Raw genomic sequence first — 14111 nt, 5'->3', positions numbered from 1 at the left:
GCCACCCGCCCGGGCGGAAAGGGCAGGCGGAGAGGGGACAAAGGGAGAGGGGGGAAAGTGGGCGGCCGGAAAGCCGGGCTGGGTCGGCCGAGAAGAAGGCAGAAGAGCGGGGAGAGAAACGTGGCAAAAGTTGGAGGCTGAAAGGGAAGGGATGGGGCCGGGGGCTTGGGGAGCGCTGGGGGCCCCCGCAGCGAAGCGGGGGGGCTCTGGGCACGCCCGGGGATGGGGAGGGGGCTGCGGAGGGACGAAGGCAAAGCAGCGAGCTGGGGGAAGCACAGAGCCGGGGAGCCGCGGGCTGGGATGGTAAGTGATGGGTAAGGGCCTGGGTAAGCGATGGGCAGGGCTTGGGAAATCTTGGGGCTGCTTCGGAGCCCGGGGGGTGGCCCCGCCGTGCTCCCCCACTCAGGGAGCTTGGGGGGGCACGGGGGAAGTCGGGCGGGTTGTCCCCGCGCCGTCCCGACGCAGCCAGCGCTCGGGGGAAACTGAGGCACGACCCTCGCTGCGCTGCAGGAGGATGGCGATGTGCTGCTGAAGGAGTCGTTTTGGGGGTAAAATTTTGTTTTGTTGAAGTAAAAATAGCGTGATGCTTAGACTGAGCGGTATTCTTCGGAACAGGGAGAGACTCCAGTGCCCTGCACCAGCTCTAAAATGGGCCCTGAGCATAGGCATGGGGCATGACTGGGTCCTCCTGGAGGCATCAATCTCCACCACAGCTGGAAGTTTTCTTGGTCTAGAGGTGCTAGTAGTATGTAGAGATTGCTGATTCCCTTTTTCTGTAAGGAATATGACAGAGGGACTGTTTTCTCCTTCTAGGTGCTTCAGAACAAAGTATTGTTACTGCAGACTGTGGGGCAGAGATTTCTCAGGAACAGCATCTTGCTGATGGAATTTGCATATGAAATGTATGCACGTGTCTATAATCGTGCATGTGTGTGTGGAAGATGGTATTTCTTGATGGGTAACGGTGGGATCACATCTTAACGTGCTTTCTAGCAGATTCTTTGAATGTTTCTGCAGGCACTTTGTCACGGCTCTGCTGGCCTGGGTACCTCGTAAAGATCTGTAGTGCAGGGTGAGGGATGCGAGGGTCAGAGCATCCTCCCACAGCACGTGCTCAAGCAGCGTATTGCTGATATTGTTGCTCGTGGCGTAATATCAAGCTTTAGAAAGTCTTTTGAGGGAGGCAAAGGGGAGGATTTTATCCTTGCTGTTTGTGTTTCCAGTCCTGAGGTCTGGAAGTTCCCAGCTCCTCTGCTTGTAGGCTTGTGGTGCCACCAACTGTGCAGCACCAGGCCATGGGAGGAAACTTTTTGTTGCTTGACTTGATCTCCAGCTGCTAACATGGGGGAGCATCTCCAGCAGCTGTTGAGCTCTGAACAGGCTGCTTGCTGCTGTCTGGCTAGCTTCACTCTCAAGTGCAGTATTTGCTCCATTCCCAGTGTCCAAGAGAGAACTAAAATTCGCTTTTCACAGGTATGCCAAGCCAGTAGGGACAGGGTGCCAACCAGACCTCATTGTCCTAGGACAGCTGGTGGTGTGGGTGACCAAGAGGGCTCACTGAAACCTCCAGCCCCAGCTAACGTGGCAGCAGAGCAGAGCTGGGGTACCCCAGCTGCTACCAGGCTGGGGCCAAACGATTTGGGGGTGCAAAACAGAGGGCAGTGCTTCCCCTGCACAGCCCCAGGCTGGGAGCACGCTCTGTCTTGGACACCCAGCCCATGATGTCCCTCCTTCCTGCAGACATTTTGGGGATCCCAGCTGAGGATGTACTGGGTAAAATCTGCTCATGCTGGGCATCTGTGTTGCTCCAAGTTTCCCCTGGCTCCATGTCCAGGATCCCTGTTGAGGATGCTCTGTTGTGGGTGGTGACATGATGAGGGACACCCAGGTAATGCTCCCAGTTGCCTGCACCTGGTCTTGGCCATTTTGCTCTGCTCCATCTGAAAAATAGGCTCAAGGGGGACTGGAGAGCCACAGGTTTGAAGTAAATGCTCCATAGGAAAAGGGTATTGGATTTGGGGGTTCTGCTAGGATCTGCTTTTCCTATTACTACCTTGGTGGTTTTTAGTCTGTGTCTATGCTCAGTTTTTGCTGTCTGCCATCAGAGTCTCAGTGCCACAATGATTTTCACAATGGCAAATACAAGACTAGTCTGTAGGTATCTTTGCTTGGGCCCTCATTTGAGCCAGTCTCAATTTTACTTCTCCACTTTGCGGGTGGGACCCAGCCTGCTCCCCAGAAATATCTGCTCTTGTCTTCTGCTGCTCAGGTGCTTCATTTTGCCCTGGCGGTTATTGCTTCAGCATCCTGACAGGAGCCGGTCATGCCCTCTTGTTTCATCAGTCTTATCTGGGATGTGAAAATAACTCCTGCTGGGATTAACTCCTGCAAAATGCAAATCAAATGGTTGTACATATCCTGGTCATAAAAGATTACAGTCGAGCTGCCTTTAAAGAGCATCTGCTGTAATTTTACTGTAAGCTTGTGGAAAATCAGCTGCTTGCTGAGTTGTGGCCATGTCCACGAGTGTCAGTACAGCCACCAACACCAGCCTGTGGCACTGAAGGCAAAAGTTTCCATGTCTCATGATGAGATGTTTATTATCAGAGGGAGCAAATGCAGGTGTCAGTGATGGATGCCTTTTAAGTGGTCCCAGACACAGTCCTGCTCAGAAAGACACTGGGGGGGGTTGAAGACATGGTGGTCATGGTGGTGGTCAAATCAAGCACCAGGTGCCTGGCTGCATTTTGGGCATGCTGCGGTATTGCTGACATGGCTGGCAAAAAAAAAAGGGGGGGGGGGGGGGGGACGGGACAATAAAGAGGGGACTTACAAGTCTAGGAAAAAGAAAATATGAGCAAACTGTAAGGGTTTAGAGAAAACCCTTTCCCACTGCAGACACATGGGTTAATGGTCTTCGTGGCCTGCAAGCGCATGGCTTCAAAAGCTTTACCCTCACCATGGTGTTGCTGGCTCTTGGGTGACTCTCGCAGGTTTTGCCAGGTAATGGGATGGTTGCGTGTGCCATAAAACCTTTAGCCACGGATACCAGAAAACAGTCCCGAGTGTGAACTGGATTTTCTATGCTGTTTACTTAGGTGTGCAAGGAGATTTTTGAATCTCCCAGCACTGACATCGCTGCCCTGGAGCACTTTGATGGAAGGTGCTGTTGCTGCGCAGGTGAGACATGCTTCAGTGGCCATCTTACTGCTTGAGTCTTTGTCTTCCAAAAGGCTTTTCCCAGCTGTTTATAAGGTGGTAAATTATCTTGGTTCACCCTGGGCCCTTGCATCCTTGCCTGTGGCTCCTGTTCTTCCCATCTACAGCAAATTGATGCTAGAAGGCAACTGGGGATGAGCTGGGGGCTGAGTTGTGCTTTTCTTGGACCCCCTGCAGCTTTTGCTCTCCCATAACCCTTACGTGCTGGGAACATGTTATGAACACCTCATAGCATTATAACCGACGTGATAAACATCTTCATCTCTGTATCTAAATGGGAGTATTGCTCTGGTCTCAAAACATGCTGCTCAGCAAACTGAATTTCATTGTCATCTCCCACAGAAAGGGAGATTGGCATCCCCCGGCACCAAAAAAAACCTGCCAGCCTCTGGGCTGCTTGCTCCAGTCTCTTCTTTCCAAGTTTGTTGCGTGTGGAGGTAACGGAGGGACAGGCAGCACCTTGGCAAAGACTGGCCAGACTGGTGAAGGTGCAAGGATGCTGGAAAGTGACCTTGAGAGCTGGGGGGCTTTTGAACCTCATTCATCCTCCAATTTGGGTGACGTAGCCTCCCAAAATTGTATTAAAAGAGTTGGTTGGTGTCCTCTCCTCCCATGAGGAACACACACAGTGCAGCCACAGGCTGTGTGAGATTTGTTTCCTCTTTTCTGCTTTATATCAGCACGTTATTACTTTGCTGAAGATTTATTATATGGTATTTTTTAAGCTCTGCCTTTATTCACCCTGCAGATTGGTGTTTTCCCGACTTAATGCTTTCTCAAGGTACACGTGGGGTTACAGCACTACACTGGCACTGCAGTTGGTTCACAGAGTAATTTATTTCAAGGATTATTGATTTACTGGGTATCTCTTGCAGCAGGTGGGGTTTTGTCTGGTAGAGGTTAAACCCCTGTCTTCCTTCCCACCGCTTGGAGCAAGATTTCGGCTTCTTCCAAGGAAAATCAGAGCAAAGAGGGAAAAATGGTGGTTCTATTTTCCCACCTGTCCCACCAACATTTTGCAGTGTTGCCCTCCAGAGCCTCAGTTGCCCTTTTGCCAACTGAAAAATACTCATCAAGGCAACTGAAAACCCTCTCAAGGCCCCAGAACGTCAGTAATGGGAAAAACAAATGATTTGGTTTCGCCTGGGATGCGCTGGGGTTGTTAGTGCTGTGCCTCTTTTCTGTAGCACCGCATGACTTCATGGCCCAATTTTTCCCTAATTAAGAGTGTGTTTGGGAGTAAATGATACTCTAGAAATCATGCAGTTTAGAAATTCAGAATGTGGGTTGTCACAGCAAGGAATTGTGTGCACTGTTTGATCAATTGTGTAGTAACTCAGAGGATGTAAAAGGATGTAAAAGAATGTTTCCTCTTGTTTTGTCACCTTCTAAAATTTTTCCAGCGGAAGATACATTTAGAGAAAAATTAAAACCTTGATTGACAGCTTGCTTAAAATACGATGGCTGCTTTTTCTTTTACTTCTCTGCTTAAACCACAGGTTTCTCCATTTTTCATCATGACAAACGGAGCTTTCTTCATTACTGTCAGCATTCAGTGCCGTAAGCTAAATCCTGTTTCATCTTTATCTCTTGGCTTCTGCGATGAGGATGCTGTGATGATGCGCTGGGAGATGCAGCAATTAACTCTACTCCAGGATTTAGCTCTGCCCTCGGTTGAGCGAGAGATGCTGCGGAAAGGTTGCCAGAGATGCAGATACAATCCTACATCCAGGTTTTTGCTGCATCCCTGCTGCTGAGGGAGATATGGATCATACCCAGAATTATTGCCCGTCCCTGTGAAAGGAGGGGATGCTGAGAGATGTCGATTTGCAAGGGAGATGGATCTGGGCACCAGGTTTTCGTGCCACCTCAGTGCCGTGCAGCAGGAGCAGGGTGTTAAGACCCCCACAGTGATGCAGGGGGTGCGGGATTTTTCAGTTCTGGTGCCGATACTGTGTTCATGGTGAGGTCTCTGTGGCGCAATGGACGAGCGCGCTGGACTTCTAATCCAGAGGTTCCGGGTTCGAGTCCCGGCAGAGATGATCTCCAGGCAGGTGTCTCTTTTATTTTATGCATGTTCCTCCATAGATACCAATCCATCACATTTATAACACCCCAGAAGGCTTGAGAGGGGAGATAATGACTTTTCACGGCACCGTCTCTACTGCTGATGCTCATAACGGTTGTGTATCACAGAATCACAGAATGGTAGGGATTGGAAGGGACCTTGAAAGATCATCTAGTCCAATCCCCCTGCCAGGGCAGGAACACCTAGATCAGGTCACACAGGAACTCGTCCTATCATTGGATGTCACCAAGCAGAGCCTGGCTCCATCCTCCTGACATTCCCCCTTTACATTTTTGTAAATATTAATAAGGTCACCCCTTGGTCTCCTCTTCTGCAAGCCAAAGAGACCCAGCTCCCTCAGCCTTTCCTTGTAAGGAAGATGCTCCACTCCCTTAATCATCCTCGGGGCTCTGTGCTGGACCCTCTCAAGCAGTTCCCTGTCCTTCTGGAACTGAGGGGCCCAGAACTGAATGCAATATTCCAGATGCGGTCTCACCAGGGCAGAGTAGAGGGGGAGGAGAACCTCTCTTGACCTACTAACCACCCCCCTTCTGATGCACCCCAGGATGCCATCGGCCTTCTTGGCCACAAGGGCACAGTGCTGGTTCGTGGTCATCTCGCTGTCCACCAGGACCTCCAGGTCCCTCTCCCTTTCACTGCTTTCCAGCAGGGCAGTCCCCAACTTATCCTGATGTTTGGGGTTGCTCTTGCCCAGATGCAGGACTCTGCACTTGTCCTCGTTATATTTCATTAAGTTTCTCCCCGCCCAACTCTCCAACCTGTTGAGGTCCCGCTGAATGGCAGCACAGCCTTCCGGCATGTCAGCCGCTCCTCCCAGTTTAGTGTAATCAGCAAACTTGCTGACAGCACACTCCATTTCCTCATCCAAGTCATCAATGAATATATTGAACAACACTCATCCCAGTACCAACCCTTGAGGGACTCCACTAGATACAGGACTCCAGCTTGACTCCGTCCCATTGACCACAACTGTGAGAAAAATAATTTTCTTCAGACAGGATCTTCTGTGAAGCTATTTTATTTGCGATTGCAATGGCGGGCGTCCTGTCAATCAGGAGCACATTTTAGTAAACAAATCATAACCTTTTATTCCCTATTATCCGATGCCTGATCACCTCCCCTGTTTCCTCATTGGCTGAGTACTACAGGTTCACAAGCTACTTGATGCTCCTCTATACCATATATGTACAATTTTTCTTTTTTTCAACCCTTTAATTTCTCCTTTCTTATGTTTTGAGAACTTGTGATCTTTGTTTTACTGTTCTCACACTGCTCATCCTGTTTTTCTCAAGCTTCTACCTTATTTTGGAACAGTGAGGCCTTCTACTGTCTACTTATCTACTTAGCATTTCTCCTTATTATGATGACACAACTACCTTGGAATATAGAAAATTAGTTCTCTACTGCAAAAACACAACTTTGTTTCTCATACAACCTTCTGGCTTCTTCCCTTCAGCCAGTTCACAGCCACCTCACTACTCCTCCTGCTTATTCCCCATGCTAGGTGCATTGGTGTACAGGCACCCCCCATTTAAGGTGTGTTTCTTGCACCATATTCCCCTTCCCTCATTCCTTTTGGTAGTTCCTGAATGCCTTGATGTTTTAACCCCATTTGTTTCCCCCCAGACTGCTCATGGGTCCTATCTTTGTTGCCTTATTAAGAAAACTACTGTGCTTTCCCATAGAAATCAGGTGGTCAGGAAGTGGTTTAGAGCCTCGTGTTGAGATTTCCTTTGCTAGATATGGTCATTCGTTTCAAATGTAGGGCAACAAAAATGTAGGTCTCTATTCTGAGTTCCCACTTCATAAAAATCCTTTGAAAGAGCTCTTGACTTCCATATTCTTATGCAGAAGATTTGTGTTTACTGGCAACCACCTCTATAGCCCCATGGAAGTTTATCATCGTATGTAGCAAACTGACTTCTTCTTTCACAGGTGTTCTAAGCTGTGGGTATATAACCTCCTGTGTGACCTCATTGCTATAAGCAGTGAGAAAGAAAACAGGGAGCTGCATGCGGTTATAGCTGGACTTTGTAGTTGCCTGGGTTTCAACGGGAGCTGCTAGAGGACTTTTCCAGGCTACCGCAGCAGTTGTTTGTGGTGGCAAAGTGCTGAAGGTTGAAGGAGGGACCACAGAATGGTTGGGTTAGAAGGGACCTCTACAGATCACCTAGTTCCAGCCCCCAGCCACTGACCCGAAAGCTTCATGTGCTCTTCAGAGAGCGGTTCCCACGGGGCTGTCGGAGGTGTCAGATTCTATCTGGGGGGGTGGCAGGGAAAGGTCCTTCTGACTTTTTTCCTTCCTCCCAAGTTTACAGATTCCTCACAGCAAGTCAGCTGGTGCCAAAAATCAGAATTAGCTTTTCTTTTGTTGTCTGTCCTTCCGTGCTGGCACTGTCTGTCCTCTGCAGGGCTCTGGGAGGTGCCGAGGGGCTCCCTGCATCACACCTTATCTCATGGCTTCATTAGTGAAGATGAGCTTCAAGTTCAGGGGTTGTGTTGGTGCTTTTGGTTGTGTGTTGAGTCTGTGTCCCAAAGCCAATGGTGCTCAAATGATAAAATCAGGTCCAGGCAAAGACTGCAGGGCTAGCTTGGTCTGCATCTTGCTCTTGCATGTTTTGGGGCAGCTGTGCTGAAATGTGGCGTCCACAAGAAGCTGAGTGGTACATGGGTCCCAAAACTGTCCCATGCCTCTCACAACCCATTCAACATGATCCATCCAAGGGGCAAGCAGCAGAAACCTGCCTGTTTCTTTCCCATTGGTGTCTGATCTCCAGCACACAGAAAGGTCCAAAGAAATTGCAAATACAACCTCAGAAGAGCTTGAGAATCCTGCCACTGGGTCGGGGATGGACTCCAAGACACTGGGGAAGGAGGTAAGCAAAAAGCCTTATATGAAGAGGATCCATTGCAACTTGTTTTCTCTGGAGGGAAAAGAAAGAAAGAAACAGGCAAACAAACAAACAAACAAAAAACAACAACAATAATAATAATAAAAAAAAAAAAAGCAAATGCCGACAGTCACTCAGGAGGACTGGAGTCTCCCTAAGGAGCAGAGGAGGCATCTCAGAGGGGTTGCATGAAGCAAGGGCTGGATGGGGCTGTGGTTTCAAGGGACAGAGTGAGCCCTGAATCTGCTATTAAGTGAGATGTGGAGGAAAAAAAAAAGTGTCATTCAGGACTGGACATTATAGCAACACAAAGGCTTCCGGTTGGTGGGGTTGTTTCTTTGCATAATAGTAATAAAACCAAACACTATTTCCTTTTTTCTCAGAAAAGCATCTCCACGCAGAGGACATCACCATTGCCCTCTGTGTGGGGAAGTCACCGAGCCCTGGACCCCCAGTCTGGGATGGCAGGGAGCAGAGCCCTACTCCTCCTGGGTGAGTGCAACCACAGGGGCTGGGGGCTGCTGGCATGGACGTGTGTCCCCAAAAAGCCACAGGGACCCAGTGAGCATCAGCGAGGGCAAAGGTGACTCCATCTCCAGCACAGGTTCTGCTGAGTGCCCCTCACATCCCTTTGGGGCATGTCTGGAGGGGGTTTCACTCTGCCTGGGGAAGGGGAGATGTTTGTTTATCCTGCCAGGTGGGGGAGATTTGGATGGAGCAGTGGTTGCCCCTGTCACAACATAGGCTTAGCGCTTCCTCTTTGGGGTGGCCTTGTTGCTGGGGAAGAGGGAAATGAGGGTCCAGGAAGGCTGGTGGGCATGAGCATTGTGAGGCTGGGGATACCATGCCATGGAGTGGTGTGGAGGTGCTGGTGGGTGTCTCGGCGACCTGGCAGGTCTTGCCAAGACTTTTCTTTTAGGATGGCTTACGTCCAACAGCAGGCTCGCTCCTCTCTGTGCAGGGGTGCTGCAGAATGCCTGGCAGGTGCTTCCCAGTGGTGCTCATCCCTTCTTCTTTTCCTCCTTGCAGCTCAAGTCCTCGGCCTTGCTGGTGAGTCTCTTTGCTGGCAGGTTTCTGGTGAGAGCCCATGGGGCCCTGGGCAGTTCTTGCTGAGCAAGGTGGCAGGGACGTCCCCTCACGTGGCAGCAGGGCACGGCATGGCTCTGCTGTGCCTCTGGATGCTGCCTGTCTTGAGGGGCCCCGAGCAGCACCAGCCACCAGCCCAGCTGCCCCTCTGAAAGACAAGACAGCCCCCCAAAATCCCACCAACACCCTAGAAACCCTAGTCAGCAGCAGGGTCCCGCCTTCTTCCCCCATCCCAACCTCCATGCTCAGGGCTGGGGGCTCCCCACCGCACACACCGGTGCTCTGATCTCTGTCCTGCCCTCACGTCCCCTCCTGCCTGGACCTTCACAGCCACAGAGATGGCTCTGCTAACCATGGACCCCCCCTGGAGCACGATATTCCGAGGAGAGAGTGTCACCCTGCGGTGCCGGGGCTCCCACCCCCATGGGCAGCAGCCCACAACCTGGTACCACAACGACAAGATCCTGGCGCGCACGGACACTGACACGTACAGGATCACGAACGCCAGGCAGAAACAGACGGGCAGATACAAGTGCCAGAGCCCCGGCTCTGTGTCCAGCAACCCCATTACCTTGATCGTCTCCTACGGTGAGTGACATGACCTGGGATGAGCCCTGCTCTCCCATGCCCCACAGTTTCGCTCTGGACCTGCTCATCCTGCTCTGGGACAAATGCAGCTCCTGCAAGCATAAGGAAGGCAATGCTGTTGGTGTTGGGGCACAGCGAGCTGCGGTTTGGGGACTTTTTGCCTCCCTATCTCTGCATAATGCATCTCTTTTATAGAATCATAGAGTGAGTTGGGATGGCAGGCTGCCCCCAGCCCCATCCAGCCTGGCCTTGGGTGCCCCCAGGGATGGGGCACCCACAGCCCCTCTGGGCAGCCTGCGCCAGGGCCTCGCCACCCTCCTGGGGAAGGATTTCTTCCTTATACCTGACCCAAACCTGCCCTCTTCTGCTTCAAGCTGTTACCCCGATCCCCCAACTGCACTCCCTGACAATGAGTCTCTCCCCAGCTTCCCTGTAGCCCCCTTAAGGGACTGGCAGGCCGCCCTGAGGTCTCCCCGGAGCCTTCTCTTCTCCAGGCTCAACAGCCCCAGCTCCCTCAGACTGCCTCCACAGCAAAGGTGTCCCAGCCCTTTGGCCATCCCTGTGGCCTCCTCTGGACTGGCCCTAATAGCTCCATATCCTTCTGGTGCTGGGGCCCCAGAGCTGAGCACACGGCTCCAGGTGGGGTCTCAGGAGAGCAGAGCAAAGGGCACAGTCCCCTCCCTGCCCTGCTGCCCATGCTGCTTTTCGTTCAGCCCAGCATAGGGTTGGCTTTCTGGGCTGCAAGTGCACATTGCTGGCTTATGTCAAGTGTTTCATCCACCAGTACCCCCAAGTCCTCTTTTGCAGGGCTGCTCTCAATGCATTCATCACCTGGTCCATGCTGATGTTTGGGACTACCCCAGTCCAGGTGCGGGACCTTCAGCAACTGCTCTCAGGGTCTCTTGCAGATTGGCTGATCCTCCAGGTCCCGTCTCATGTGGTGTTCGAGGGCGAGCCGCTGTGCATGCAGTGCCGGGGATGGGACGCAGGGAGCATGACTTCGGTGCAGTATTTCAGAGATGGAGCAGACATCACCACCCGCTACGCCTCGGACAAGCAGCTCTGCATCCCCCAGGCCAAGACCCACCAGAGCGGCAGGTATCGCTGCACGGGACAGATGAACTCCTTCTTGTCAGTAATAAAAAGGGAATCTCAAGAGTTACATGTTTTTATCAAAGGTAAGAAATTCCTGTGAGTTTTTGGGCCTTCCATCTTCCCAGGGTCCCATCTGCTGGGAGCTGCAGTACAGAGGGTGGGGGGCTCTGTATGATGGCTGAGCTAGGTCCATGCTACCAGTGCAGGAATTAACTCGAACCCCGTGCCCACAACCACAGAGACCTGGCCAGTTACATCCAACCCTGGCTCTGGGATGCTCCCTGCACCCGTATTGGGGTCTTGGTCCTGTGCAGCCTTGTTCTGGTGGGGTGGGATGACTGTCCCTTCCCTCTGGCATCCTGAGCAGTGATGCAGCCCCAGAAGCTCCCTCCAAGGAGATGCCCCCTGACAACTCCCAGGGGGGTTGTATATACCTTCCAATTCAAAAGAAAGAACAAAAACCCTATTTCCTTTCCCCAGAGCTCTTCTCCTCCCCAGTGCTGAGCGTGGCCAGCACAACGGAGACCCTTGAGGGAAGCCCCCTCAACCTGAGCTGTGTCACGCACCTCAGCCCCCACAGCCCCCACACCATCCTCTGGTACCTCTTCTACCGAAACAGCACGGTCCTTCAAGGCCCCGAGACCTCCTCCAAGTACCAGGTGCCGACGGTGGGGCTGGCGGACACAGGGTCCTACTTCTGTGAGGTGCAGGCAGACAACTCCAGCATACGGAAGCAGAGTGCCCAGGTCCCCATTGCTGTCAGAAGTGAGTGTTTGGGGTGCTGGGTGCTGGTGAGGGTGCCGGCAGGGAAGGGCGGCCCCTGAGGGGGTCCCAGAGACGTGTGGAGTCTGTGGAGTTTGGCTTAAAGTCATGCCGCTTTACAAAACCCCAGACTTCTCATGCCTGCAACTACACGCTCACCTGTCCAGTGGTCCTGCTGCCGGCACAGAGGCAAGGGATACCAGGTCCCATCCCCCATGTTGCTGTGGTTTCGGGGTTTTGTTTTCAGTGTGTTTCAGTTTCACTTTGGGGTATGACTTCTGTTCTCTCTAATGCTGTGTCTCCATCCTGTCTCATCTCTCTGGACCCTGGGACTTTCTCACTTCATGGTGTGTTAAGGGCTCAGTCCTGTCATTTCCCTTGCTATCGCCTCTCCCTGGCATAAGTCTCCCTTTCAGTGTGGAGGCAGCCTGTCCTGCTTCAGGCCATCCACTGGGTTGGGCCATCAACTGCTCCCCCCCCCAATATCCTGAAAAACCTCAGTTAGAGGGGCTGGGATTTTGCTGTCCCACTGGCTTTGGTTCTTTCAATACCTGCTTCCCTAGCAGCGCTTCTTCCTTCTGCTTCCTGCCACCCAACATTCCCAGTCATTCGCTGTTTGGAAAAAAAAGCCCAGTTTCATTGGGAATGTCTATACTGGAAACCAGTACGTTTCCTCTCCCCCCCATCTCACAGGAGTCCCCATCTCAGGGGTGTCCCTGGACGTGCAACCCCACGAGGGGCAGGTGATGGAGGGGCAGCGCCTGGTGCTGAGCTGCTCAGTGGCTGCAGGCACAGGGTCTATCTCCTTTTCCTGGCACCGAGAGGGCTCTGCAGAGGTTTTGGGAAAGGGCACCCGTTATGAGATCCTGTCAGCCCAGCAAAACGACGATGGGCAGTATTACTGTATGGCCTCCAACGGGGACGTCCCAGCCCAGAGCCCGCGGCTGCAGGTCACGGTTGTGGGTGAGTGGCATCGCGTGGGCTGAGCGGGGCTGTGCTCACATGGATGTCTGCACGGGGCATTGGCACCACAGGGCTGGCATCGAGGGGACATTGCTGAGAGGGGGAGACCCAGGACTGCTCCCCAAAGGGCACCATGAAAGGGGATGGCTACAGAAACAGGGATTTTGAGGGGCCTCCTACAGTAGGTTGGGCACTAGAGCTGATGGAAGAGCATTTGTAGAACATTTTAGGGCCTGTAGCCATGCACCATCTCCTGTCATGGTCAGAGCTGGTGGTAATGGCTGGAGAAGGCTTCAACCTGAGCTTTTCCACGCAGGTTGGCACCACCTTCACGTGGCTGCACAATAGCCAGGAGCTGGATGTAGGTGCGGGGATGGTCCATCATCCATAACCTACACCCATTGCTCTGCTCTCACACCTCCACCTTCATCCTACCTTGTAGTGCCACAGCTAGGACCCCCATTGTCTTGGCAAAGCTGGACCTGGTAGTAGCAGCTGGAAAGAGGCTGAATCTGAGCTGCAGGGTGCAGGCAGGCACTGCCTCAGTGTCCTTCACATGGCTGCACAAGGGGCAGGAGCAGAGCTGGTCCCAGCCCCACCTGTAAGGCCAGTCCTGTACACTGAGGCCAAGGAGCTGGGCTGTGCAGAACATTAACAGCACATGGCCAGCAACTGGCTCAGCCCCCAGAGAGTCTTCCAGCCATGTGCTGGTCCTCTCTGTATGAAAAGGAAGATGGTCTAATTGACTTCTAGCAGTGCTGATGTCACCTAATGGCTTTTCTCTGTTCCCGAGTCCTTGCATTGGGCACACAGGACTGGCTGAGCTCCAGATTCAGGTATCTCTGTGCACCACGCCCATATGAGTGTATTTGTGGTGCTGGTGTTGGAGCTGAGGGCTTAGTACTGTAGCATGGATAACAGAGGCTCCCTGTTTTCGGCTGGGTAATTCCCTGAAGTCCATGAGTTCCAGCATCAGGCCCATGTGGTGTTTCCAAGTTTACCTGAGTCCTCAGGGTGTGTTTGTTTCCCAGGTGTCTCTTCACTCTTCTACTGCCATATCAGAGCACCACTGCTGCTAGCAGCCTTGGGGTCCCTGCTGTCCGGGCTGGTTGCTGTCCATGTCCTCACTGCAGGGAGCAAAGACCCTAAAGGAGTGAAGCAGTGAGTGGGACTCCCCAAGAGAACATCTGCACATGAATCAGACGCACACCAGGAAAGAATGCTTGTGGGGCAACTCAGACCCACTGCTGCCCCCGCAAGGGCACCATGGAAATCAGCCAAATGAGTGTCCCCATGTCCCTTCCCTGGCCTGCACTGTCCCTCAACATATACTGACAGAGATGCTTCTGGTTTCCTGCATGTGCTGCCCAATAAAGCACTTCTGAGTCTGAAGATTTATGCTTGCCTTTGTGACTGCT

The 14111-nt window shown here is 52.4% G+C and overlaps 1 protein-coding gene and 1 non-coding gene across 2 annotated transcripts; both read left to right on the top strand.

Annotated features, from left to right (window-relative positions):
- The first annotated feature begins 5187 nt into the window (after positions 1-5187).
- TRNAR-UCU (transfer RNA arginine (anticodon UCU)) lies at positions 5188-5261 on the top strand. Its single transcript has one exon. It is a non-coding gene; the product is annotated as a tRNA-Arg (tRNA).
- A 3399-nt stretch (positions 5262-8660) lies between these two features.
- On the top strand, positions 8661-13858 carry LOC118261048 (Fc receptor-like protein 3). The gene is made up of 7 exons (XM_035571688.1): positions 8661-8691; positions 9229-9249; positions 9616-9873; positions 10782-11051; positions 11449-11733; positions 12424-12693; positions 13725-13858. The coding sequence occupies exons 1-7, from the start codon at positions 8661-8663 to the stop codon at positions 13856-13858; spliced, it is 1269 nt and encodes a 422-aa protein (XP_035427581.1).
- Positions 13859-14111: the final 253 nt, after the last annotated feature.

The sequence above is a fragment of the Cygnus atratus genome, chromosome 28 (genome assembly GCF_013377495.2).
Source record: "Cygnus atratus isolate AKBS03 ecotype Queensland, Australia chromosome 28, CAtr_DNAZoo_HiC_assembly, whole genome shotgun sequence".
NCBI lineage: Eukaryota > Metazoa > Chordata > Aves > Anseriformes > Anatidae > Cygnus > Cygnus atratus.
Note: the sequence above shows the minus strand (reverse complement) of the source record. Positions and strands in the feature narration are given on the sequence as shown.

Bases quoted from the DNA above. Each gene is read 5' to 3' on its own strand.
- LOC118261048 (XM_035571688.1), top strand. From the start codon at position 8,661: ATGGCAGGGAGCAGAGCCCTACTCCTCCTGG. The intron at 8,692-9,228 runs GTGAGTGCAACC...TCCTCCTTGCAG, and splicing joins CAGAGCCCTACTCCTCCTGG to CTCAAGTCCTCGGCCTTGCT. The intron at 9,874-10,781 runs GTGAGTGACATG...GGTCTCTTGCAG, and splicing joins TACCTTGATCGTCTCCTACG to ATTGGCTGATCCTCCAGGTC.